Here is a 26,388-nt window from a genome sequence, read left to right as displayed (position 1 = left end):
ATAAGAATGTATGGTGTAATTGCAAAAGAGACAACTGCATGTTTTATTGATTTGCAAAACCTATGAATAGCAATTTTTATAAAATTTAATATGAAACTAGTATCTCAATTGTTTGTAAAACAATTGAAAGGTCTTTCCTGTAAAAGTGATGTTTTCGTTATGTACTTTGTACGACCTTTCGTTTGATATACGAGAAGCCTACCTTCTCAAACTTTTCGCTTTAAACCCTTAATGACGTCATCATCCTACATTTTTGAGATCGGAAGTATGATATATGTAACATAGAGTAGATGAGCTTTCATTGATATGCGACAACGCCATGTTCTAGAAAGTTTGATTTTTGCACTTAATAACCTTATCATACTTATTTTTGGAGGTTGGGAATTTGATTTTTCAAATGTACACATCATGAACTTTCATTTGATATACAACAACCCTATCTTAAAAGAATTTTTTTTTTGCACTCAATAACCCCATCCAACCCATTTTTGGGAGACGTCAATTTGAAATTTGAAATGTACGCTTTATGTTCTTTCATTTGATATGCGACAACCTTACCATCTGAGAAATTTTAATGTTTGCACTAAATGACCCCACCCGTCCCCCTGGGATGAAAAGGGGGTTTAAAATTTTCATTTTTAAGTAGAGTTTATTAAGACCTTCAATTTGATATATCAGATGACCCCATTTGACAAAGTGCAAATAATGATGCAATATCAACTATATAAATAGAAGTTATGAAACTTACAAGTCAATGCAAAACATGTAATTTTCAAAATGATTTTTTGGTGTTTTTTTCCATGTAATGTTTTTGGTATTTGGTCAAACATATAACTATGTTAACCTCTTCAATTTCTTAAACATTTTTCAAAAGTGGTAAGCTCTTGTTGATTCAGAAATACATGCCGCCGCTTGCAAAATTTTAAACTGCATTATCTCTAAAACGACAATAGATATCTCAAATCTGTTAAATGGTAAATGATCTACAGTTAAAGGACAACATTATAGAAAAAGAATTGGGACAATTTCAGAGTTCATGAAGGTCACAATTAATCATCAAATATATGATGCAATACCAAACTTGAGAACCGGACGTCGTGGAGATATGGGACTACCACCATTCAAATCAGGACCACTTGACAATTCAAATATCACAAGGTCAAGGTCATAGTATAATGTGATGGTCAAGGTGAAAATTCATCATGACCTGACATTGACCTCAAATTGAAGGTCTTGAATTACTGATCATCTTTGCAGTTTATAGTAGGTTGATATTTGTTACCTTAAAAAAGATATACACAAAATACTATACTTTTAAGAATGATCCCGTTGTAACTTTTGAACAGACAGTCGGACATTTTTGGACTTATCATATAAGATGTAGAGCTCGTCGAGAGGACCATTTTATACGCTGTATGTATGCAGCAAAGTCTTATCGTTTTCTTAATATGTTAGCTTGAAATTGCACTCAGTGACCTTTGACCTTGGGTGCAAATTAAAGGTCACATGAATTAAAGAATATTAGTGAAGGTCCCAAGTCTACGATTTCTGGTTCTCGAAGTATAATTTTTCTAAAAATTTATAATTTCTCAAGGGGAATAACTCCTTATCAGGATAAATAACCTACGATTTTTTTTGTTTATTAACATTGCCATCTGTTCCTGTACCTAATGCTGCCATTTTAAATTACTTTTCTATCTCTACTACTTTTAAAGAAAAATGCAAAAAGAAAAATTGCTTCAAAGGGATATAACTCTCAAAGGGGATGATGAAATCCTACACAGCCTCATCTGGTAATACGTCATAATAAGGTCTATCGATGGTCAATATTTGGTCTTGATGACTTCAATAGTAACGGGGGGAGCGCATGTCAAATAAATGTTGGAAGAAAAAAAAACATTAGAAAAACAACTAGTATCTCAATTGTTTGTAAAACAATTGAAAGGTCTTTCCTGTAAAAGTGATGTTTTGGTAATGTACTTTGTACGACCTTTCGTTTGATATACGACAAGCATTCCTTCTGAAACTTTTCGCTTTTTACACATAATGACCTCATCCGCCTACGTTTTTGAGATCGGAAGTATGATATATGCAACACAGTGTAGATGAGCTTTCATTTGATATGCGACAACGCGATGTTCTAGAAAGTTTGATTTTTGCACTTAATAACCCTATTCAAGTAATTTTTGGAGGTCGGGAATTTGATATATCAAATGTACACATCATGACCTTTCATTTGATATACAACAACCCTATCTTAAAACAAAATTTAATGTTTGCACTCAATAATAGTTATCAAAAGTACCAGGATTATAATTTTATACGCCAGACGCGCGTTTCGTCTACATAAGACTCATCAGTGACGCTCATATCAAAATAGTTAAAAAAGCCAAATAAATACAAAGTTGAAGAGCATTGAGGACCCAAAATTGCAAAAAGTTGTGCCAAATACGGCTAAGGTAATCTACTCCTGGGGTAAGAAAATCCTTAGTTTTTCGAAAAATTCAAAGTTTTTTAAACAGAAAATTTATAAAAATGACCATATAATTGATATTCATGTCAACACCGAAGTGCTGACTACTGGGCTGGTGATACCCTCGGGGACGAAACGTCCACCAGCAGTGGCATCGACCCAGTGGTGTAAATAGTTATCAAAAGTACCAGGATTATAATTTTATACGCCCATCCAACCCATTTTTGGAAGACGTCAATTTAAAATTTGAAATGTACACTTTATGTTCTTTCATTTGATATGCGACAACCTTACCATCTGAGAAATTTATTTTTGTGCACTAAATGACCCCACCCGTCCCCCTGGGATGAAAAGGGTGTTTAAAATTTTCATTTATAAGTAGAGTTTATTAAGACCTTCAATTTGATATATCAGATGAACCCATTTGACAAAGTGCAAAAAATGATGCAATATCAACTATATAAATAGAAGTTATGAAACTAACTAAGTCAATGCAAAACGTGAAAATTTCAATTTGAATTTTTGGCGTGTTTTTTTCCATGGAATGTTTTTGGCATTTGGTTAAACATATAACTATGTTAACTTCTAAATTTTCTAAAACATTTTAAGTGGAAAGCTGTTGTTGATTCAGAAATACACGCCTCCGCTCGCAAAACTTCGAACTGCATTATCTCTAAAACGACAATAGATATCTCAAATCTGTTAAATGATAAATGATCTACAGTTGAAGGACAACATTATAGAAAAAGAATTGGGACAATTTCAAAGTTCACCAAGGTCACAATTAATCATCAAATATATGATGCAATACCAAACTTAAGAACCAGAAGTCGTAGAGACATGGGACTATTCAAATCAGGACCACTTGACCTTTCAAATATCACAAGGTCAAGGTCATAGTATACTGTGAAGGTCAAGGTGAAATTTCATCATGACCTGACATTGACCTCAAACTGAAGGTCTTCTCTTACTGATCATCTTTGCAGTTTATAGTAGGTTGATATATGTTACCTTTAAAAAGATATACACACAAAACTACACTTTTAAGAATCATCCCGTTGTAACTTTTAAACAGACAGTCGGACATTTTTGGGCTTATTTGTATAAAATGTAGAGTTCGTCGAGAGGAACAATTTACACGCTGTATGTATGCAGCAAAGTTTTATCGTTTTTCTGATATGTAAGCCTGAAATTGCAGCGTAATTTTTTTGCACTCAGTGACCTTTGACCTTGACTGCATATTAAAGGTCACATGAATTAAAGAGTATTGGTGAAGGTCCCAAGTCTCTACGACTTCTGGTTCTCGAAATACAATTTTTCAAAAATTATGTACAATTTTTCAAGGGGAATAACTCCTTATAAGGGTTAATAACAAAATGATTGTACATGTTTATTAACATTGCCATCTGTTCCTGTACATGTTGCCGTTTTCAAATCGATTCTATCTCTCATACTTTTTGAGAAAAATGCAAAGGAAAGAAATTGTTTCAAGGGAATATAACTCTCATAGGGGATGATGAAATCCTTTGCAGCCTCATATGGTAATACATCATGATTAGATCTACCTATTGTCCAAATAAAGTCATGATAATTATCTTTCAAAACAATGAGGGGGGGGGCATGTTGAAAAAAATCACTATAAGGGAGATAAATTCTCAAAGGGATGATGAAATCCTACAAAAGTTCATCTGGTACAACTTCATGATGAGGTCTATCGATGGTTCAAATTTGGTATTGATAACTGCAATAGAAGCAGTAGGAGGGCTTGCCAAAAAAATGCTGGAAGAAAAAGAAAAAGAAAAAAAAAAAACATTAGAAAAACAATAAGGTCTTTCCTCACGTCGGGGAAAGACCTCACGAAGGGGAAAGACCTTAATGAAATAAAGACAAAGAGAATACAGGCAAATCTGCTATTGGATATTGATAACTACTTATAAAACGTAAACTTTCATCGTTGTTTTACTTTTCTGTTTATATCAGAGTTAAATTCCTTTGTCGTTTACAAAATATCCATGTACACTAGTGGGTGATAAGGATTATCGTTGAATATGCACTAACTAAATTGATTTAAAATTTGGAAAATCTTCTTAAATTATCAGTGACGAATTAGAAATTCCGGTTTTATGAATTCAAAATAAGGAAGCATTGCATTTTACATGTGTGTGTCTTCATTCTATATAAGATAAATTTTATAATATTTTTCCTGACTTGAGGCGTCCTATAGTTACTAGAAGAGGCAACCCTTAGTTAGGTGGAAGGTCAGTTATTAGTTTTATTTTGTATTTAAACGTTAAAATTATGTTTCTTATCAAGGATCAATTCAAACTTTTCTCAACTGTTTGTTTCTTCTTTTTTTTTATTAAGTAAAAGTATGGCGCGGAATCAGGGTCAAAAATACTTCTTTGTGTATATACATAATTCGATTTACGTATATACAAAAATAATTACGTATATACGTAAATCCAATTATGTATATACAGAAATAATTCCGTATACACAGAAATAGAATTACGTATAATATACAAAATTAATTCCGTATACACAGAAATCGAATAACGTATAAACAGAAATCGAATAACGTATATACAGAAATAATTCCGTATATACAGAAATATTTATGTAAAGACAGAAAGATAGTATTTCTGTATATACTGAATTCGATTTACGTATATACGTAAATCTAATTCTGTATATACAGAAATAATTCTGTATATACGTTAATCGAATTCTGTATATACGTAAATCGATTTCTGTATGTACATAAATTGAATTTCGTATGTACGTTAATCGAATTTCGTATATACATAATTATTTCTGTATAAACATAATTATTTACGTATATACATAACTGTATATACGGAAATCGATTTATGTATATACAGAATTCGATTTACGTATATACGTAATTATTTCTGCGAGTCTAAATTGAAAACTACGTTTATATACAGAATTTGATTAACGTATATACGGAATTCGATTTACGTATATACATAAATCGAATTCCGTATATACAGAAATAATTATGTCTATACGTAAATAAGTATTTTTGACCCTGATTCCGCGCCATATAAAAGAGATTTTTGGAAACTTCAATGAGACAGACGGATGGCACCCATTATTGTTTAGGAGCCTTGTATATAATCTTTATTTCTGAACAGACCAAATTACATTGGTATAGAGATACACCCAATAAATATTGCATAATGTATATGTACATACATACAAAAGTTATACGAAAGTAAGAGAGAGTCAAAATCATAAATTATCATAGTATACATATTAAACTTTTGTTAATTATGTCAAGTACATGAGCTACCCAGGAGAGCCTACAGTCATATTGACGAGTCTTATAAATTTGCACAAGCTGTTAAGATCAGAAAGAGTTTTACCGTATTCATCAGTTCATTAAATGTTGATTTGTATATTTTGTTCTCATAACTGTTTACGACTATCATTGAATATAGAGCATATACAAATATAATAATAACATGAAATTCATCTCCGATATCGACAGAGTTACAAATTAAGCATTTTCTATTTTCTCTTGCAACATTTTGTCACCTACCAGTCTCAATATGAAATCCAATGCTCTTGAGTATATGATACAATTTTTTTAATTTTTTTTTTATTATTAAAATATTCAATTTTTTATATTTATAATGCATATCTATCACTTCTGTGCATGTCTCACCTTAGTGAAAATACCAAATTTTACTATCCATACTAAAAAACAGTATCATATGGATAGTAAAATTTGGTATTTTCACTAAGTCGTTTAAATCACTCGAAACTAGGTGAGACATGCACAGAAGTGATAGATATGCATTATAAATATAAAAAATTGAATATTTAAAAAAAAAAAAAAAAAAAAAAAATGTTTCATATTCCCAAGCGCCTGTGTATGAAATATATGATTTTCTGTTCTCAGTCTGCATAATGTAATAATATTTCTATCATCTTAATTTTTAAAATAATATTCCAATTCACAGTTTTCTTTATACATACGATAGTTTAAAGCTTTTGGCGATTCGAGAACGTCAGTATACTATTTCCGTTGAGATTGATCAACAAGATGTGTTTAAAACAATAGTATTTAGCCATGACTTGTCTTGTCTTGTACGAATATCCTGCCATTGAAAGGCACACATCTGGTTTCAGAATAGAATAAATTGGTGTATATAACACCCACAAATGTTTATCACACTTTTTAAAATCTAAAACAAAACAATTTAGATTTTAAATAATCACGCCTTTGACTGAGTGGTTGAGTTTTTGATATACTGCAAAACAAGCTTTTGAGAGTTTACACTTATAATGTAGAATATTGAATGTTGTTTTATATATCTGGTTTGAATTTAACATATTTCTCTAAACATTTAGATTGACAATCTTGCGCTAAATTTTCATTAGAATGTAATCAGAAGTATAAAAAAACCCACCTGTACCGTCAGCTTAAATCATTACAACGAATCACAAGTTACTTTTAATTTTTCTGCCTTATATAACATATTAGAACAAAACAATCATATTTTCTCCTATGGAAAACTAATATGTGGGGATACACGTTAAAGAAAATAGCTGAATAGCTAACTCACAAAGATATGTATTACCCTATGGATATCAATAGACGGGTTCGATTATGTAAAGGAATACACAAAATGTGGTTTACAAGTCAAAGAAACATTAGACCAATAAACTCATCGAAAGAAATCTTAAGTGCAACATAAAGTCATGAACTAAAAAAAAAAAAACAACACCAGGTGTCAATACAATATGTTCAGCTGTAAGTCGTCCACGCATCTTTTAGTTGTGTCGTTGTTCTCTTCTTATATTTAATGCGTTTCGCTCGGTTTTGGTTTGTTACCCCGATTTTGTTTTTTGTCCATGGATTTATGAGTTTTGAACAGCGGTATACTACTGTTGCCTTTATTTAGAGAAGTAAATAAATTCTCTAAACTAGAGAAATCCTTTGACAACCATTGATGAGGTACCTTACAAAAGAAACTGCAAAATTGCAATTGATCTCAAGCCTGATCAATTTGAAAAATTTCTACATTTTCAGCAATTTCTTCTGCCTTAATATAAAAAGAAGTCAAAATAACAACAAAAAACCGAACTGAAAAAGGAACATTCAAAACGGAAAGTCCTTTCTAAATTTGCAAAACCAAAAGCGCAAACACATCAATCGAATGGAAAAAAAAACTGTCGCATTCCTGACCTCGAACATGCATTTCCTTATGCAAAAAAGGATGGATAAAACCTAGTGTGTAAGATATCTAGCCTACTGTTATTTTCAAATGTTATATAAACGACATTTTATTCTTTCTTTTGTATATATAACAATAAAAGTCAGATGCATACATATAAACCTCTCACTTGTCAATGAACACATACGATTTCCCGAAATGACAATGTAAAACAATTCAAACGAGAAAACTAATCAGATGGACAAAAATACAAGTGGAGATGGCCGGGTATAAAAAAAAATACGCTGCTTTTCCACGCCTTTTTGCAAACCTTTTAACAGTAATACAAATTACATAGAGATAAAATTTAATAACTTTTAAACTTATTAAGTAATGAAGTTATATTTGTTGAACAAAAAATGTATTAAGCAATGCAATACATAAATCATTCAATTTCACTTTGGTTGACATATGTAGATGGTGTTCGTTGGATAATTTTCATTTAGCATTTGTTCCTCATAGGTTATTTTTTTGTCTTTCACAGTGAAACGATGTTCCCTTCTCATTACGCATTTATCTTGACTCTAATAGGTAAGTGTTTTAAAATAAGTACAACACTATCAGGACTATGAATAGAAGTTTTTTTCCCATGAAAAGTAAAATCACAAAAATACTGAACTCAGAGGAAAATCAATTTGGAAAGTCCATAATCACATGGCAAAATCAAAAAACAAAACGCATCAAAAACGAATGGACAAGAACTGTCATATTCCTGACTTGGTACAGGCATTTTCAAATGTAGAAAATGGTGGATTAAACCTGGTTCTATAGCGCTAACCCCCTCACTTTAATAACAGTCTCATCAAATTCCGTTACATTTACATGATGCGTTAAATAAACAGTCACAATCAATAAAATAGTCAAAATATGGGAACATCAGTCATCATCGTATAACAATTTAACAGGACACAACAACATCTACTATCTACGAACACATGGATTGATTTGAGTGTCTGACGTCAGAAAAATTATATACGTCACATAAATTTGTCGTTCAATGTGCATACAATAGTTTTCAAAAGTACCTGGATTGAATTGAAAGTTTGTTAATTATTTTTATGTAGTGCTCGATTAACTATATATATATAAAAGTTATTTCAATACTTTTTGTTTTGTTTTTTGAAGAACAATTATGAGGCAACACGTTACTTCGGCAAGCAGGAAATTTGATATGTTAGAACTTGTAGTTATATGAGATGCAATTGGTGGTATATTCACCTTGATCTTTATATTATTATTTTTTTTTTCCTTCTTTTTCTTTTTTAGATTTCAATTTATTTACTATAGAATATATTTCTATCTGAATATTACATGGACGATCTTTTATCTTCATTATTTATTTTGCTTAAGATGAATTTACCTTTATAGAATTTTCCAACACGAACCTCGCAGCGGTAGAAGTACCGTGGAAAATACAACGAAGTGAGGCACACTCATTCCTTAAAGTTCCAACTAGAAACAAACGGAGCAATCCTGATTGTGCTAATATCGAAGGTTACTGTGAACATCACTTATCAAGCTGCAGGGTAAAGATGATTAAGACACGAACATGACTTAAAGCGTTTTCACAAAATATTGAGTTTGGCTACAATATTTACTCAACAAAGAAAAATACAACAATATTGCTTTCGATTATTTGATGGAAAAACTAGAGGCTCTATATAGGGAAAGGCTCGGTAGATCCTCGCCTTTCCCCAGTTTCTAAACCTCATCCGAAAAAGGGTTACATTTTTCTGACATTGACCTAATATTGTATATGATTAATAAAGGTGCTTCTTACATCAATATGTATATCAGAAGCACGAATGGACAGATATGCAATGATGTTTCATAGTGGAAATTTTATTATTTCCATATATAGTAGGATTACTTCTTTTGGGGTTCATGTTGCTTGGAGTTAAGATTTCTATGTTGTATTTTATGTATTATTATAATATCCCCTTGCTATCTATCTTTTTGGGTTTACATTGTCGCTTGCCATTACAAAACTTTTTAACACTGTACGTTGACAATTCACCACTTATTATTTAAATCAGACTTAGTTAATGTACTGTAAATAAATAAATGAAATGTATGTATGACAATTAATTTCAGGAGCACTATGAAGTTTCACGAGAAATGTTTTGCAGAACAAATAATACCTGTACATCTACACAATTGTGTTATCTGGTAACACCCTGTCCAAAGCATTTCAAAACAGGCTGTCATGGTAATTTTAGTTTCTATTGCCTTATTCAATATTGAGTTAAGATTTAAACAAATCTGTTGCGTGCTGTCTGTAATTGCTATATTTACAATGCCGTAATTCGTAAATGTATACAGAGGCAAACAACAAAGCTTTATGCAATACACTTGAGTTCTCGGTGTTGTTTTGTTTCATTCGATGATATGTTGCTTATACTTTTATTGAACCTTTCAGTTTAAGACAATGATAAAGAAATATATAGATTTTGTGACATAATTAGAGAGTTGTCTCATTGGCACTCATACCAAATTTTCTTATTTATCATTGTAGATTTCCCTAGTAACCTTGATTTGATCTGATTCGTTCATTTGAGGGCAGGCATGGCGTTGTTAATATTTTATCATTGTCTAATGTATTTTGACTGACTGTCCCTTTTGTATCACCCGCCTCTTTTCTTAAATTTACAATCCTAAGAAGAAACTGAATTCGTTGTCTGGTTTTGACTTATTAAAGCAGGAACCCCTAATTTTATATGACTTTTTTTTATTATTATTGAAATACGATATGATTATAAATCTTTAAGGAAAGGATTTAAAGGCATTAGTATACCTAAAATGAGGAAGCTATCGTGAGACACCAAAAACAAAACCAAAGACAACTAGAGGCTTTATTAGGATAAAAATCAAGTAACCATCATTTTTGAATGAAGTGCACACAGAGTGACTGTTCGATAAAACAATTTTGTATAATTTTGATCAAAGCTTTGGACATTGCTACTTTTAAGCATCTTGAGTAATGCTTTTAGAGAAACTCTTACCTACCTAATGATATTTAGTTATTCAATTGTCACTGGGCTAATTAGTCTTCTTTCTAACTTTAAGGTCTTTCCTCTCCGTGTTTTTCTAATTCTATTATGGTATTTATATAAAGAATTTAATTTACAACATCTACTTTTATTAACTTTGGAAAGGCTATGGGTAGGTTTACGTGAGCACCGTTTAACGATTGAATGACACCAATCATTAATACATCCCTTATGATTTATAGTATGTGAAGTTATACAGAAAAACGAAACAGAGACATATTTAATATCCATAGTCATACTGTATATTACTATTATTTGTTACAGAAAAAAATTGTACATCTAGCCCGTGCCAAAATGGTGGTGTTTGTGAAGACAAGTTTAATGACTACAGGTGTTACCGCCATGGGTTTACTGGAAAGCATAGCGAAATAGGTACTTTAAAAGTATTGAGCAGTTTGTTAAGTTTGAAGACTGGTTAAACCAGATTTGTTTCTGTAATATTTATTACAACATGTTTACTGTTACTAACTTTCACTTAGGTTATTGTCTTGCTATAAGTTGAATTTGAAACAGTTTTTGTTCTTGCAAACCTTGAAATCATAAAAGTATAAAGTACACTCGGAACATCATTTACAAGGGTTCCATGGTATGTATCTTTGGGAAGCGATTATTAATATGAGTGACCCAAAACATTATAGTTACTTTAGTGTGCTTTGTGGAATATTCTTTTTCTGTCAATTTGTTTTTACCAAATTTGTCAATTATATGAATGCTAAGCTCCTCAGTATTTTAGTTTCTATGAAATATTATTTTTCTTCCGTCGGATTTATTCTAAACAAGATCGTTGTCAGTTTTTCTTTGACTAATGAGTTATGAATGTTAAATTGGTAACGTCCACGTTTTATTTTATAGTAAAATATGTTTTTTCACAGATATAAATGAATGCGCATCTAATCCTTGTCAAAACAGAGGAACTTGTAAAGATCACGCCAATGGATACAGCTGTTCTTGTGTTCCTGGATATATTGGTATAAATTGTGAAAAAGGTAACAATAATGTTGACATCATAAGATAAGTAAACTAAAGCACGCATTTAGTGTACCTCACTTTCTGCTTCAACAGACACGTGTCAAGCATTCACTTGTGGTGAACAAAATGTAGAGGTGCTGAAAACGCTTTCATCAATTAAATTTGTTTAAGGAAATAAAAAGCACTGGAATACAGATAAAGATCACTAGTGTGGATCATGACACTGCAATCAGTGGCAACTAAAATATTAAATCTTTATACAGTTACTTCATTGTACCGCTACAAGAAACTCTAAAATATTGATTTGACAATATTAGAAGTAAAGGAACATGAAAAATAACAGTGCTATGTGTAAAAGAATAATTTTATTGGTACTTTTCCGGTATTGAAGTCATATGTCATTTTTCATTTTTTTTTTTGTTATTTTTCTTTTCATAATGTTCTGTTCAAGAGGAAAAATGAAAACGTATTTGTTTAGATTTCAGCACAGTCGGTATCAAAATGGGTACTTTTTGAACACTGACTTGGTTGTGTACTCGTTCGAAGCAGAATTCATACCATAAAAAAACCAACTTGCAAATGTTTTTATTTTCACTTTCTTATATGTTGATGATGTTCTGTTACTCAATTACCAACAATGTGATTACTAGTAGTTCCTACATCATATATATTCAAGTGAACGCGAGATTAAAGATAGTATAGAAACTTGAGGGGTTACCTCCTATATTTTTCATAATATTGACAATTGATTTAAGACTGCTCTGACCAGTCACAGGACCACAATCTAGTTAACGTAAACAACGGACTTGGCCAAAAAAGTTAACTTTAAACCAGGCCCGATATAATATAAGTTAACTTCGAAACCAGTCCTTACTTAAGTTAACATAAGTTACTCCGATTCGAAAATATTACAGTAACTATTATTCTATATGTTATCTGTCATCATCCGACTGATACGTTGTTTCGGTGCCTCAACTAAACAACAATATGTTGGTGAGTTCTTAAACCCGTAGATACAATTTTATTCGTCCAATCTGTAATTTTAATGATTGTGTCCTTTGATGTTTCTTCTGGATTGATCAAACTATGTAAGTTTTTATATTTGAGATTATGGTAATACTGTTTGGCTTTTGTAGACTTTAACGAATGCGAATCCAACCCGTGTCAAAATGGCGGAACGTGTACTGACCACTTGAACAGATACAGTTGTTTATGTATGCAAGGCTATACTGGAGTCAATTGTCAAACAGGTCAGCTTCTCCTTAGAAATTACAAATATAGATGTATCAAACAAACTGAAAATTAACATCAGTAAAAAGATATTTGGTCTATTGAATCAATGAAAAATCTGTATGGACACTTATTGTTAATGCATATCCTGTTTGGGACATTCTTATATAAGGCAACTATATATATGTCAAGTGTTTTTCAAAATCCATTTGCATCATAAATGATTGTATTTTTCACACTACAATTGCCGCAAAAACCTTTGCACTCTTTAACAATACACTTGCATCATAAATTGTATGAAAATAAAATAATTATCGGCAATCTGTATATGCAATTTTCATACTCGAGTTACCTAATACTAGTATTAAATGGTTTTTAATTTTTACAATATTTTTTTTGAGACAAATTTCGAAACCATTAATACACATGTACATATTATATGTCATATCTCAGGCAAGTTATTTTACACGGTATTTAGATCAGTGTTATCATAGAAAAAATACTATGGAATTTCATCACGAATTTAGTTTTGTATCATTGACTCGATATTTACTTTGACTTAGATAAACGGTAAAAATAAACTGAGATGATGAAAAAAAGATAACACTTCAAAAAATGTTCAAAAAAGGCAAACTACTTGTTCCTAACTTAAAATAACAATATCGAATTGTCCAACACCTTATAATAAAGTTTTCACATGATTTCTACCACACCAAAAACAAAGTAACAATTGAGATAATTGTTGAGGTGAAGCAATATTTTTTAGACATAGATGAATGTGGATCAAATCCATGTCAACATGGCGGACGTTGTATAGATCACGTTAACAGATACCGTTGCTTATGTGTTCCTGGATATATTGGTTTAAGATGTCAGACAGGTATCTGTTTTTATTAATCTGGTACCAAAAGCTTGACTATTTTGTGTCAATATGTTCTTATGATAACTGCACAACTACTATTACAATCTTATTTATGTCACTCAACAATACATACAATAAGACTTACTCATTAAACACAGATGCATAATTACTGTCCAGTATCAATGGATCAGTGAGATCACTATTCAAATCTGTATTTTTTCTTTTAGCATTGCGTCACATCGAATATCGACTTTAAACCATTGGTTTTGAAAGCTTTATATTTATTTGCAACAGCATCCCCGCAGCGTTTGTGGAATATCAGGGTTTGCGTTTTTTATATCATTGAGGGTCAGTGCTTACAATGAAGCTTTTTGTAATGGAGGGTTCCCTTCGACAGTTTTACGAACTCCGTCATGGTTTTGAAATGATGGAAAATCAATGTTCCTTATGACATGATACACGATAGTGACCAAATATATGATATAAACTTCATATCGAAACTATTAATGAAGCGAGTGCATACATTACTGATTGAAACAACATTGTTTTACAATGTAAGTTTCTAAAGCAATCAGTGTTGTTTCGCGGTTGACATTATATACAATAAGAATTATAATAATTTTCAGATGTAAATGAATGTGTCTCAAATCCGTGTCACCATGGTGGGACGTGTAAAGACCAAGTCAATGCATTCATGTGTATATGTGTTTTAGGATATACAGGAGTAAATTGTCAAACAGGTATAAAAATTTGACCGTCAATGTGTTTTTATTCTTGATAATCTATATGTCTATAAAAGTATAATGATTTATAAAAGTTATGTTTAGAAAAAAAAGTTTTGTTTATGGAACCATGTAAATATAAGTTAGGAAGAACTGGTATGATTGTCAATGAGACAACTCTCCACAAGAGACCAAATGACAGTGACATTAACAACTATAGGTCACCGTTTTTTAATAAACTTATTTATATACAGTGGTTAAAATATCACAAAGTGACCCAAACGTTGACTAAATTTTTCAGAAGTTAAGTATTTATTGTTCAAGTTTGGTTCAGCGACAGGCATTGATTAAAATGGGTTAACTTATACTATAAACAACTCAACATTTTCTTTATTGGCCTTGGTTATCGATTAAAGATTCAATTATACTCTGTTGTTCCATCGCTACATCTGTTTTTTAAAATGTGTTTATCTAATTATTAATTAAATTATGGCTTACTATATAAATACATGAAGTGCTAACGCCATTTTTATGGAAACCTGTCATTTTTTCACATACACCAATGAAGGGATTCTACGTCAAAAAGAGAACGACCAACACAATATCAAATTTAATTAATTGTTTTTCTATTTTCTTGACATTTCAGAACAATTAAACGAGTATTGCTCAATAAAACCAACGAGTACTCGATAAGTAATTCCAAACTGAGTTGACATTCCTTATATGTAGTATATATGAGTAAATATGAATGTTTAATAGAATATGTTATTTTTACCTTTTTATTTAGATATTAATGAATGTGCGTCAAACCCCTGCGCTAATGGCGGAAGTTGTACAGATCACGTGAACCGATATACTTGTTCATGCGTACCTGGGTATATAGGATCTAACTGCCAGACAGGTATTTTATGACACAGTTGTAATTGAACACTATTTTGTAAAAAAAAATTGTGAAGGATAGGGTATATGTAAAACTCAGAATTGAATCAATTTCTCCGAATGTGTCGATATTACGTCATTTTACTCCAAACATGTAAAGTATAAGCGGGGCGTCAAAGAGTGTCATTTTAATGAACGTCTAATCGTGTCCATCCAAAAAGAAACTCCCTGTCCAAATTTCCCAAACGTGTCCAGATGAGACCAACATTTTTCAACTGTATCCATATTTAAAAAAAAACCCAAACGAGAGAACCCTTATCAAATTATGATTGGTATTCACACATGATGCAAATAAAAATCGACAAGACATTATTATAGGAATCTCAGTTTTGTTTTGGGAATGTAACTCGTGAAAATTAACTTTGAAATGACACAATTTAGCCAAGAAACAAATTATATGTTAACTTAAAATAATACTAACAACCTGAGATGAACAAGCTTATGCTTATACAGTTAAAGAACTAGGAAAACGTTTTTGATTTCTTAAATGGGAATTATCACCATTTAAAATCTATAATAATAACAATCATATTGATTAAAAAAAACAAATAAACCCCCTGCAAGTAAAAATATTGTCTATAGTCCAGCATTTTTTTTCTTCATCTGGTGCATTTTATTTGAAAACAGAAGTCAGTTATTTCATTTTTCACCGTGGAAGTTTACCATATCTAGGACATTTGTATATACACATCACTACATCTTTTCTTTAAAATTCCTTGTATAGCGGTTGGTTTTGTTTCAAGTCCTTCAAACAAAACCCGACGTCTGCAATCGTGCTCCCCATCGCTGAAGTTTTTACGAACAAGTCTATTCTTTTTTATTCGCCAAAACTGGTCCAGTTTAAAATGTCCGGGCGTCTCAAAACTTCAGCAGATAAAAAGAAAACAAATGGTGTCACCAACATTGTCTTCTTGCTATAATAAAAATGAATCACTTATATTCTTTATATAAACAAAGTCTTAAGCGTACACATGTATTGCCTATTTTTTTTTTTTAGCAAACACCCTAATCGGTTGTGAACTGTTACTTTACACTCCAAAATAGGAGAGAGATTGATACAGTTAATCTACAATCTACCTGTAATAAATCATTTGCCAAGTCCTTTTGCTGAAGTATTTAGAGGACAAAAGTATAATTGAACAAAAACAGATTAAATTTTATAGGCATTTTCCTCATGACGACCAATTTAATTTTGTATAAAATTAAAGGAATCTAAAAAGAAAGATTCTGAAAAAATATTACTTATATAGGAATACGTGTAACAATATTAAGGTTTTCACATTATAAATTGTCCACATGGTTTATACAGATACTCATTCATTTCAGAACTGCCTAGATCTTTCATTAACACATTATAATTTGGGATTTTATTTCATATCTTCACTTTATACATAAAATTTTCATCAATTTTATTTATTGTATGACAGATTTTGATGAATGCCATTCCAATCCATGCATGAATACTGGATCCTGTAATAATTTAATCAACAGCTACAGATGTGACTGCACAGATAGATACGAAGGCGATATTTGTCAAACAGGTACATGTTTATTTATCTGATCATATCGAGCATAATTTCCTGAAACTTTAAAACAAGGAGCATGAATATGTGCCAAAAGAACACAGTTTGCTATCACATTTCCATGTTCAATGAATTGTGAAATATTAAATCATAAGGATCGGTTATTTTTTTTTCTGTCCTATAGCTCTCTATTTTATTGCCTTTTGAATACTCGGCTGTAAGCGTTCCAAATGAAGGTCAATTTATGAAAGTGCTTCGAACACATGAAATCTACAATGGGTTGTTTTGAGGTTTTGACATTGATTTATAAAGGAAACGTAATAATAAGAAATATTAAATAAGTTAAAGGTAATATGACTGCACCTCAGTGGTAAAATGAATCGATTGTCTCTTATGGGTCTTAGTTAAACGAATACGCATCAAGCGCACAAAATTACAGACCTTGTATCTTTGATAGGTATCTACATACCAATAAACAAATCATAAACCGATACGGGTTGGATGAACGAACAAATTAAGGAATGACGGACACATTGGAGAAAACAATGACTAAATTTGACCTTGGATTATAAGAAATATGCGAAGATATGGTGGTATAAATGCCAATGATTTTTTTTCTTCACAAAACACGAAATAACGTTGGAGATAACAACTATCAGGCAATGCGATAATGAGATATTTAAGTTTCATGACGAGTATTAGACGACTGTATTTGAAAATGCCTTTCCCAAGTCAGGAATATAACAGTTCTTGTCCAATCGTTTTTGATGTTTTTTGTAATTTGATTTTGCCATGTGATTAAGAACTTTCCGAATTTTCCGAATTGATTTTCCTCTAAGTTCAGTATTATTGTGATTTTTTTTTAAAGACCTTATATATTTTTGTTATTGTTGTATGTGCTCATCTATGTTGTGTGGCACACATAGGTATTTTTTTTGGAAAAAGTGTTTTCATTTCCTTTCTTTAAACTGTTTTTTATTCTTAAAATATCCACGAAAGTATATTGCTGTTGATTGTTTACATCCAACACACGATTTGTTCACATCATATATTCAAGCCAAAACAAATGATTGGAGAATTGTAGATAATAATGTTTTAAATGTCTTTTGCAGATTGCAGACCTGGTCCTGCAGACATTGTATTTATCATTGACACATCGTCCAGCTTAGAAACAAATATCAACAAAAGTCTTAGTTTCATAACTGAATTCATAAAAAGAATACCAATTGGAAAAGATGACTTTCAAGTGGGTGTTATCACATATAATTTTGATGCAACTGTACTTTTTGATCTTGATGATTATACATCTACATCTGATATGGTTGCCAAACTTCAGCATATTAAAGGGGAAAATGGTGCCACATTTACATCACCAGCATTAAAGAAGGCAAAAGAGGTAGATATATAATTAATTCATAGTTCCGTAGCAGTTATCTCTTTATAACATAGAAGAAATGATATTGGGTATCTGCCAATGACACCAAATTAGAAATTTACACAGCCAAAAAAAACCCATATATAGCAAAAGACCCGCGCTTTTATTGCTTTTTTCTTCTTCTTAAAGTTACAATAAGGCCTTCCACCTGAAGCAAACATTACAACCTGACTGCAACTTTAAGATGGCCCTTAACATTAGTTTGAAATGCATTCTTCACAAATAGGACTCTTTGTAATCCGATAGTAGCATTAAGTTTGAGAATGGAAATGAGGAATGTGTCAAGGAGACAACAAACCGGTCAAAGACCTAAAAACATCACAATACCACGAAAGGGTCTCTAACACAGCGAGAAATTCTCGCTCCCGGAGGCAGATTTCAGCTGGTCTATAAACAAAATTATGTACGCTAAACATCGACATAAAAAATTAAGCAAAATAAAAAAATATTGACAAGTCTAACAAAGGCCAGACGCTCTTGCCTTTGGAAAGGAGGCGGGATTAAATATACTTTTTGAGATCTCAACCCACCACTATACTTCTTACCAATGTAGAATAACAGACACACAGCAATTACACGATTACATCATACTTTATATTTATTTCGGATATGATCTTTGCTGTCCCTCAACCTCTCTTTATATGAAAGAGAAAACAATTGACAATAGACAATCGCAAATTGAATAAATAAACGTACAGATTGTTACTCTTTATCATTTATGTTATAAAATATGACAGAAAAAATATAATACATTATTGTCGTTATAGACAAAGTAATTTGAAACATAAAAATTCTCTGATTTTGCAGATGTTAACCAACAAATCATTTGGATCACGTAGAATATCTAACTTCATAATATTGCTCTACGACGGTTTGTCAACAGACAGTAATGACGCTGTAAATGAGGCTACGATAATAAACTCTATTGGTGGACGTATCATTACTGTAGCTGTTGGTCAGTCTATATCCTACTCTGAGATGTTAGCGATTTCAAGGGAACAATATTACACATTCAGCACATCAGTTTTGGATGATATGTTAAATGGCATCTTGAAGGAAACTGTTCCAGGAAATTGTACAGGTAGTACAAATATTTTTTTTAATCTTTCCCTCATATTCAGATAATTTTGTGCTTGATTGTTCTTTATCAAATCAAAGGTTATGTTTTAAATACAAACTCGTTCTCCTTTAAATGAAAACAATGGACTTCGATTTCGATCATTTAACTGTATCTTATGAGAACGTACCGAACTGAACATATAACGGTTCATTTAAACGACATGCATCAATTAGAATGATAACAAATATGATGAAAACAGCTTAGAATGTACAACAATTGGTGTCTTTTGATCCACAATTTACATGTTCACTGAACCCATTAACCCGATATGCTTTTTAAATATTTGACTTACAAAGTTCAGAATTATGAATAACACAAATGCATTTTGAAAAATAACACATACTCAACAGTCATTACATGAAAAAACAATGAACCAATAAAACAAAAGCATCTTGTTTGTCCTATATCTTGAGATACATGCACGAAACGTTATTGCAATTGTAAATTTAAATACCAACTGTGGACTTTTCCCTATCATGACAATTAAATGCGTATCGTGATGAGTTGCCTTCTTAACAATGTTTATGCTCTATTGCTTGTTTTATCTTTGACGTGATATGCGAAGTAATTTTGCTGGTTGGGATACATTGAAACTAAGGTAACAATATCCATTGAAAAAATGATCGTGGTGTACACGGATATGCTGAATAAAACTGTGTATTTGGATTTTGGTATTGGACCGTATTAAAATGGTACAAGTCCGATTTCAAATTCAAATTTATCAGTTAATTGACCACATTCATTGTGTCAGAAACCAATGATGTGTCTTATATTCAATCAAAAATCAAATTCAGAGATAAATCAAGCTTGAAAATAGTATATATACTTGCTTTTACTGTTTAATATTTGATCTCTTGGATTTATCAAGCTTAATCCCGGGATAATTTCATTGATAAATGAGTAAACGTTACATGAGTTGACCCGGTGTCAATCAGCGAAAATAATGTCATGGATCACTGGTTTCTTACGGTGACTTGGTGACATGAACATTGTGAAGTTGAAAATTTACGAGAGTTGAATGCATTTGAAAGTTTTGAAAGTTGTTTATTAGGCCTGGCTTCGAAGGCTGTAAATGGCCTATATATAAAAGTCAATACATGAATGGAATGCAATATAATAGGTTATCTCTGTCATAATTGAAAATTACCTTGAAACAATCTTCTTTGAAATTTTGTTTCATTGATGAATCAAACCTTAACTTAATGATCTCTTGCAATACATTGGTTCAACATATGAATTGATTTTGGTTAAGAACATCCATGTATTTTGCTTGAATCACATTTATACGTTGAACAGCTGAAAAGGATGACTTACAACGAATTTAAAGGCTTCGATTTTTAAGTTCAAAATGGAAAATGTTTTAAGCTAATGAAAAGAAATTTAACAGAACTTTTTTTGTCAAAGTTTTTGTTTTAAGTGAACCTTTGTTACATGAGAACAAGCCCAAACACACTTTTGTGAATTAAAAAAAAAAAAAAAAAAAATCAGGCTTAGGAAACACAAAGCGCAGGCGTCAAGAAACTAAATATTTAAGTAAGAAAATATTATATTTAGGTACACACATTATTTGACATTGTTGGCTGTCGTTGCATGTCCGGCCTCTTTGTTTTATGTAAAACAAATTGGAAATTAGATCGTTCTTTGGTTGGATATTACATGATGCGTGTTAACTAGGACATTATGACAGTTACGTAATATGTATTGCAGTTATACGTTCTTGGCATTCATTAAAATTTCAGGGATGATAAAAAATAATTTTGACGACATGTATAGAGAACATACATTTAAGAGGAAAAACTTATATTTCGTATCAATTCTATGTATAGACTATGATTTAGGGTCTGGGTGTGGTTTACAGATTCCAGAATAAAGGTCAAACAAAACAACAGTAAGTAGGCAAAAAGAACAAAGAATTTAGAAAAATGAGGTGCTGTTATATAAAGAATAGGGAATAAATGGCTTTAAACATAATAGAATACAGAATATGTGGACCCAATATCCAGACCCTCATGATTCATTGTCATATTGGTCATTAATCCAAATTGGAGATCGTTGTTGAAAAGAGGGCTATTTTAGTGCGTGATCAGAGCCTTTGTTTTGTTTGTGAAATTCATTTTCATGGAGGATAAAAATAGCAAAAGAGGTAGATATATAACTAGTATATAGATCCTTAGCAGTCATAAAGAAACAAAAAACACTGTCGTACATTATTTTATATTTGCTAAATAACAGCATATATTAATATAAGGATTTATCTTCAACAAGTGTCAAATTTGCCTTCTGAAACAGTACAGAACAAGATTTCCTGAATTTAATAGTATGATCCTTTTCCTTTAAGTACAACAGCTCCGTATCCACCACCGTATCCACCTCCGATTCCTCCATATCCACCTCCTAGGCCCCATCCTCCATATCCACCTCCAATACCCCATCCACCTCCTTTACCCCATCCTCCATATCCACCTCCAAGGCCCCATCCACCTCCTTTGCCCCATCCACCATATCCAACTCCGAGGCCCCATACTCCAACTCCACCTCCTAGACCCCATCCTCCATATCCACCTCCTTTACCCCATCCTCCGTATCCACCTCCTAGACCCCATCCTCCGTATCCACCTCCTAGGCCATATCCTCCTCCTTTACCCCATCCTCCTCCCCAGCCACCAACACCTCCATATGCACCTCCCCATCCACCTCCATATCCACCACCGTATCCGCCACCATATCCACCACAGCCTTTACCCCAACATTTTTGGTATGAGGCATTGGTGCAGACAGCTGCCAATAGTAAACCTAGAGCAATGGAGAACTGCATGATGTATCTGAAAATATATATTAACATGTGTAAATGACAATGTATATTATGTATATTATTTAATCCAGTGTATGTGGTACACTTTTTTTTATTAATTTAAGTTGGTGCATTCAGATTCACAACGTGTCGTATGACATTATGTTAGTGACTGTAATTTTTCGTTATATATTCTTTTGAGAACATTCATTTGTACAGTTTTACATAACAAATATAAAGGAATACATTTTTCGTCGTTTAGTATAAATAAATTAAGATGAAGGGACATGTATACATCATTGAGACAGCAACCCAAATGACATAAATAGGGTAGCATGATATCCTATTAGAAATTTTGTAATGAATATGAGGTAAATGCAAACGAAGGATATCTATATGTCATTTTTTTTCAATAGACTAAGTATAAAGCTGTATTTTAAACCTATCGATAAGTATTGATGAAATTAGAATTATCGTCCTAGAGAATAACAAAATTAAAGCTTGGCAAGACTTTCATATGAACCCCTACACATAAGTGTATGCTTTTCTGTCAAACATGTGGTTTAAAAGAATTAAGGTCTGTGCGATTTTACATTGAATATATTGTGAGTGCCAACTTTTATGAGAAAAAAAGAAAATTAATATTTAGGAATCAATGTAGATATCTGAGGAGCAACATGTTGTTCAGTTTATTTTGAATAAACAAGCACTTGAAGTAACCCCATCCCCTCAAACCTTTTTGATATTTAGAAATTTACAACACTTTTAAAAGATTTCTGTGGTTTTTTTTTATCGAAGATTCTTCTAAAAATGATTAACTTGTACTCAACTTGTACGATTCGCTCGTGTATGTAGCACGTTTTAGATTTGAGAGAAAGAAATCTATGTATTTCTGAAAAGTCATTACACCATTGTTTTCGATATTAAAATTTGTCAAAACGTTTACTAAATTTATCATCGGTACAAGGACATCATTCGTAAAAATAAATCAACATGCAAACATTTAATACGTTTAGGTATTTGATTTCCGATCGTTCATGGTAATATTCTTTAAAAAGCACAAAAATGTCGGCATTCACGTCAAAAGCAAAAAAAATAAACCAACACAACCTTTAAACAGATTATTTAAGAAGGTATTTAGTAAAGACACTGTTGTCAGGTCATAATGATGGTATATTTTAGCTGTTATATTGGTTCACTTATAGGGTCTTTCTATCTGAAATAAATACATTTATTCTAAAACCAGTTGTTATAAGGGTTATGTTCTGCTCATCTATTTTATGATGATATGACACTCAACACTTAACAGGAGGGATGGTGTTTCATATACATGTGTTAAAGACATAATATTTCAATCAGTTTGATTGAGTTTTGGAGCTGGCATGTCAGTAACTACTAGTATTTCTTTATAAATGTGTGCATCATTGTCTTTATCTTTCGTTTCTATGTTACCTATTGGTGGCCTTCCGCTCTTTGGTCGATTTGTTGTCACCCGATTCCCAATTTCCATTTTTAATACTAATTATTAATAGATTGAGTTCAAATCGTTCAAAAAATAGCTTAGAACTGATACTTATATAAATTAAGTACTTATGTTTGAAGAAAAAAAATTATGAAAAAAAAGTTGAGGTAACAAAACTTCACCTTTATTTTTCTCAGATCCTCCTGTGACTAAATGCATAGTCTACTTTGTGATGTTAAGTTAGCGATAGAACAGAAAAGTTCTGAAATTTGATGTAGTCATTAAGACATGTATGAACAGGGTCATGATCAATGTTACTTCTGCCAAAAATTAATTCTTGCCTTCATGGTGAGAATGAATTGTTTTGAAGGAAATTAAAAAAAAATCTTTTCAGTGGAAAATAAAGTATGCAAAATAATAGTTGTTCATTTACTTATTTGGGTTTTAATTATTATAGTTTTTATATGAATAGAACTTGGTTTTTGTACTTTTTTTTTAAAGATCAAATGAACCAAAATTAAATTATCAACACACAACTATTTGTGTCTTAATGTATTAACACTCTTTGCTATATAGGAGGCATCTAATTTTGATAAGTAATTTACAATTTACAAAATAAATTTCTGTTGGGACATCATAAAAGAAGTAATTGAAATGTGAGATTTAAGAAGCAAAGGCAAACAAGCATGATTTGGAATATTACTAGTAATAATGGTTGATATTATATTTAGAATGAAAATTAAGTATAAAAATTGGAATCTAATCTTTCACTTACTACAGATGTTATCTATTTCAGTTCCTAAAGGAAATGGTTGGTCCTATTAAAGTTATAATTTCTGTAAAAGATTTTATCTTGTATCATAAATTTCCTTGTAATTTTGTAGAGAACCCGAATGAAATTTCTTAATAAATTTAATATCATTAACAAAAAAATAGGATCAAAAGCATAATTTTAAATCTGGATTATTTTCTAAGCTAGAATTTATCAAGAGAATTAAAAGCACCTGAATTTATTTTTCAAATGTCATAGCTAATGAATATATATTAATAAGATTACTTACCTTGTGAAGGATGGGAACCTTGTGTGCTCTCATCAGTGTCCTGTGGGGTATATATACTGGAAAATCCTATGTAAGATTGATGAGGAATATATTTCAATTCATCAGAAATTGTCACAATTTTCCACCAAAAAAAGGAAAGTCATCATAATCTTTATTTATGACTTTTATTGATGTTAACATGCATAAATATTTACTAATTACAATGTCATTTATCATATATGATGAATATTGTCTTTATTATAATAATATATATCATAATAACCAATTAGGGTTATTATGGCCCACAATTTAAATTTTGTGTGGAAAGTTATAAGTCACCAGGTTCAAAGGCTTCTCACAGATAGTATTTAAAAAAAAACCACATTGATGTTTATAGAACAAGGCATTTCAATTTTGCTTTTAAAAGTGACTTGATATATCAATTTCTCATTAGGGTACATTTTTCTCATTTAATTTTGCTATCTTAAAGGGAAAACAGCCCCATGTTGTTGTTTTTTTTTTTTTTTTTTTTTTTTAAGTTTTCGTAGAGATTAGCATGACGAGTCTCAACTGATAATGATAGGGGTAAATTATCATGTCAAAAACATGTGGTTCAAAATACAGAAAACAATTACTATATATTTACATAAAAGTTACATTGAAGAACTATTCATTATCGTGATATATGGTCTGCCCAAAGGACATTGGTATTGACTAAGACAGCGATAGTGCCTGAGCCATAGTCGAGGTCATTATTCCTGTTGCAATCAATACCACTGCCTTACGTGTAGTCCATGTATCACGATAATGACTATTATGTTCATATTTCAAGAAACCCTGTTTCTTTTTAAAAAATTCTCATAAATTGAATTTTTGTACGTTTTCTATAGGAAAGAGTGAAGGCTTGTCATGATAGTGATTACTATAAGTCATTGCAATTCATTTAAGTGCAATTTTTCCGGATATGATTTGTTTTTCTTTTCTTTAATTATATAATTAACGAAAACATATTGTCCATTGATGGTAAACAATTCAAGAACTCCAATATAGAATTGAAATCAGGCCAATATTTTCTAAAAGGGACATCTAAACAGAAAAACTAAGCCCTACCAGTCATTTACATGTAAAAGTCTGTTAAAACCAAGCCCAACCGGTCATTAACATGCAAAAGTCTACTAAAACCACGCTCCAACACTCATTAACATGTAAAAGTCCGTTAACGACCGGTTTTCTGGTCAGTTTTTTTTCTGTTAAAGACCGATAGAAATTATTACTGAAGAATAAGAATGTCATGTGGCCCCTTGTTATCAACTAAGAGAAGCTAATTCGTAACCGATATGAAATGGTGTCTAATCATGCTAATAACATATTCTATTTGATAAGGAATTTGCATTGCAGCAATATAACATAAATCCTAAAAAGCTAGATTTTATTCCGCTAAAGTTTAACCAATCGTTTTTTAAAGTAATATAGTTTTCCATTCTAGGAAGAGTCAAAATATTCATGAAGATGCAGAACAAGGATCT

General features: G+C 31.4%; 3 protein-coding genes across 3 annotated transcripts in view; 2 read left to right on the top strand and 1 right to left on the bottom strand.

Moving 5' to 3' along the window:
- The first annotated feature begins 4,421 nt into the window (after positions 1-4,421).
- Positions 4,422-13,865, top strand: LOC134716713 (fibropellin-3-like). The gene is made up of 8 exons (XM_063579717.1): positions 4,422-4,731; positions 8,204-8,250; positions 9,088-9,245; positions 9,814-9,928; positions 11,034-11,141; positions 11,642-11,755; positions 12,875-12,988; positions 13,735-13,865. The coding sequence occupies exons 2-8, from the start codon at positions 8,211-8,213 to the stop codon at positions 13,863-13,865; spliced, it is 780 nt and encodes a 259-aa protein (XP_063435787.1). The 5' UTR covers positions 4,422-4,731; positions 8,204-8,210.
- A 605-nt stretch (positions 13,866-14,470) lies between these two features.
- Positions 14,471-26,388, top strand: part of LOC134714048 (transmembrane cell adhesion receptor mua-3-like) — a 29,478-nt gene continuing 17,560 nt past the window's right edge. Inside the window, exons 1-5 of the mRNA XM_063575294.1 lie at positions 14,471-14,570; positions 15,340-15,453; positions 16,919-17,032; positions 18,127-18,410; positions 19,257-19,530. Coding sequence (XP_063431364.1) covers positions 14,525-14,570; positions 15,340-15,453; positions 16,919-17,032; positions 18,127-18,410; positions 19,257-19,530 — 832 coding nt within the window. The 5' untranslated portion in view covers positions 14,471-14,524. The remainder of the gene's footprint in view (positions 14,571-15,339; positions 15,454-16,918; positions 17,033-18,126; positions 18,411-19,256; positions 19,531-26,388) is intronic.
- On the bottom strand, positions 21,770-24,975 carry LOC134714047 (ctenidin-1-like). The gene is made up of 2 exons (XM_063575293.1): positions 24,884-24,975; positions 21,770-22,391 (listed from the first exon to the last, which is right to left on the bottom strand). The coding sequence occupies exon 2, from the start codon at positions 22,382-22,384 to the stop codon at positions 21,881-21,883; it is 504 nt and encodes a 167-aa protein (XP_063431363.1). The 5' UTR covers positions 22,385-22,391; positions 24,884-24,975; the 3' UTR covers positions 21,770-21,880.

Source organism: Mytilus trossulus, chromosome 4, assembly GCF_036588685.1.
Source record: "Mytilus trossulus isolate FHL-02 chromosome 4, PNRI_Mtr1.1.1.hap1, whole genome shotgun sequence".
Classification (NCBI taxonomy): Eukaryota; Metazoa; Mollusca; class Bivalvia; order Mytilida; family Mytilidae; genus Mytilus; species Mytilus trossulus.
This window is presented reverse-complemented; position numbering and strand designations above follow the sequence as displayed.

Excerpts from the sequence above, each read along its gene's own strand:
- LOC134716713 (XM_063579717.1), top strand. The coding sequence starts at position 8,211 with ATGTTCCCTTCTCATTACGCATTTATCTTGACTCTAATAG. Across the intron at positions 9,929-11,033 it reads TTTCAAAACAGGCTGTCATG|AAAAAAATTGTACATCTAGC; the intron begins GTAATTTTAGTT and ends TATTTGTTACAG. Across the intron at positions 11,756-12,874 it reads TGGTATAAATTGTGAAAAAG|ACTTTAACGAATGCGAATCC; the intron begins GTAACAATAATG and ends TGGCTTTTGTAG.
- LOC134714047 (XM_063575293.1), bottom strand. The coding sequence starts at position 22,384 with ATGCAGTTCTCCATTGCTCTAGGTTTACTATTGGCAGCTGTCTGCACC.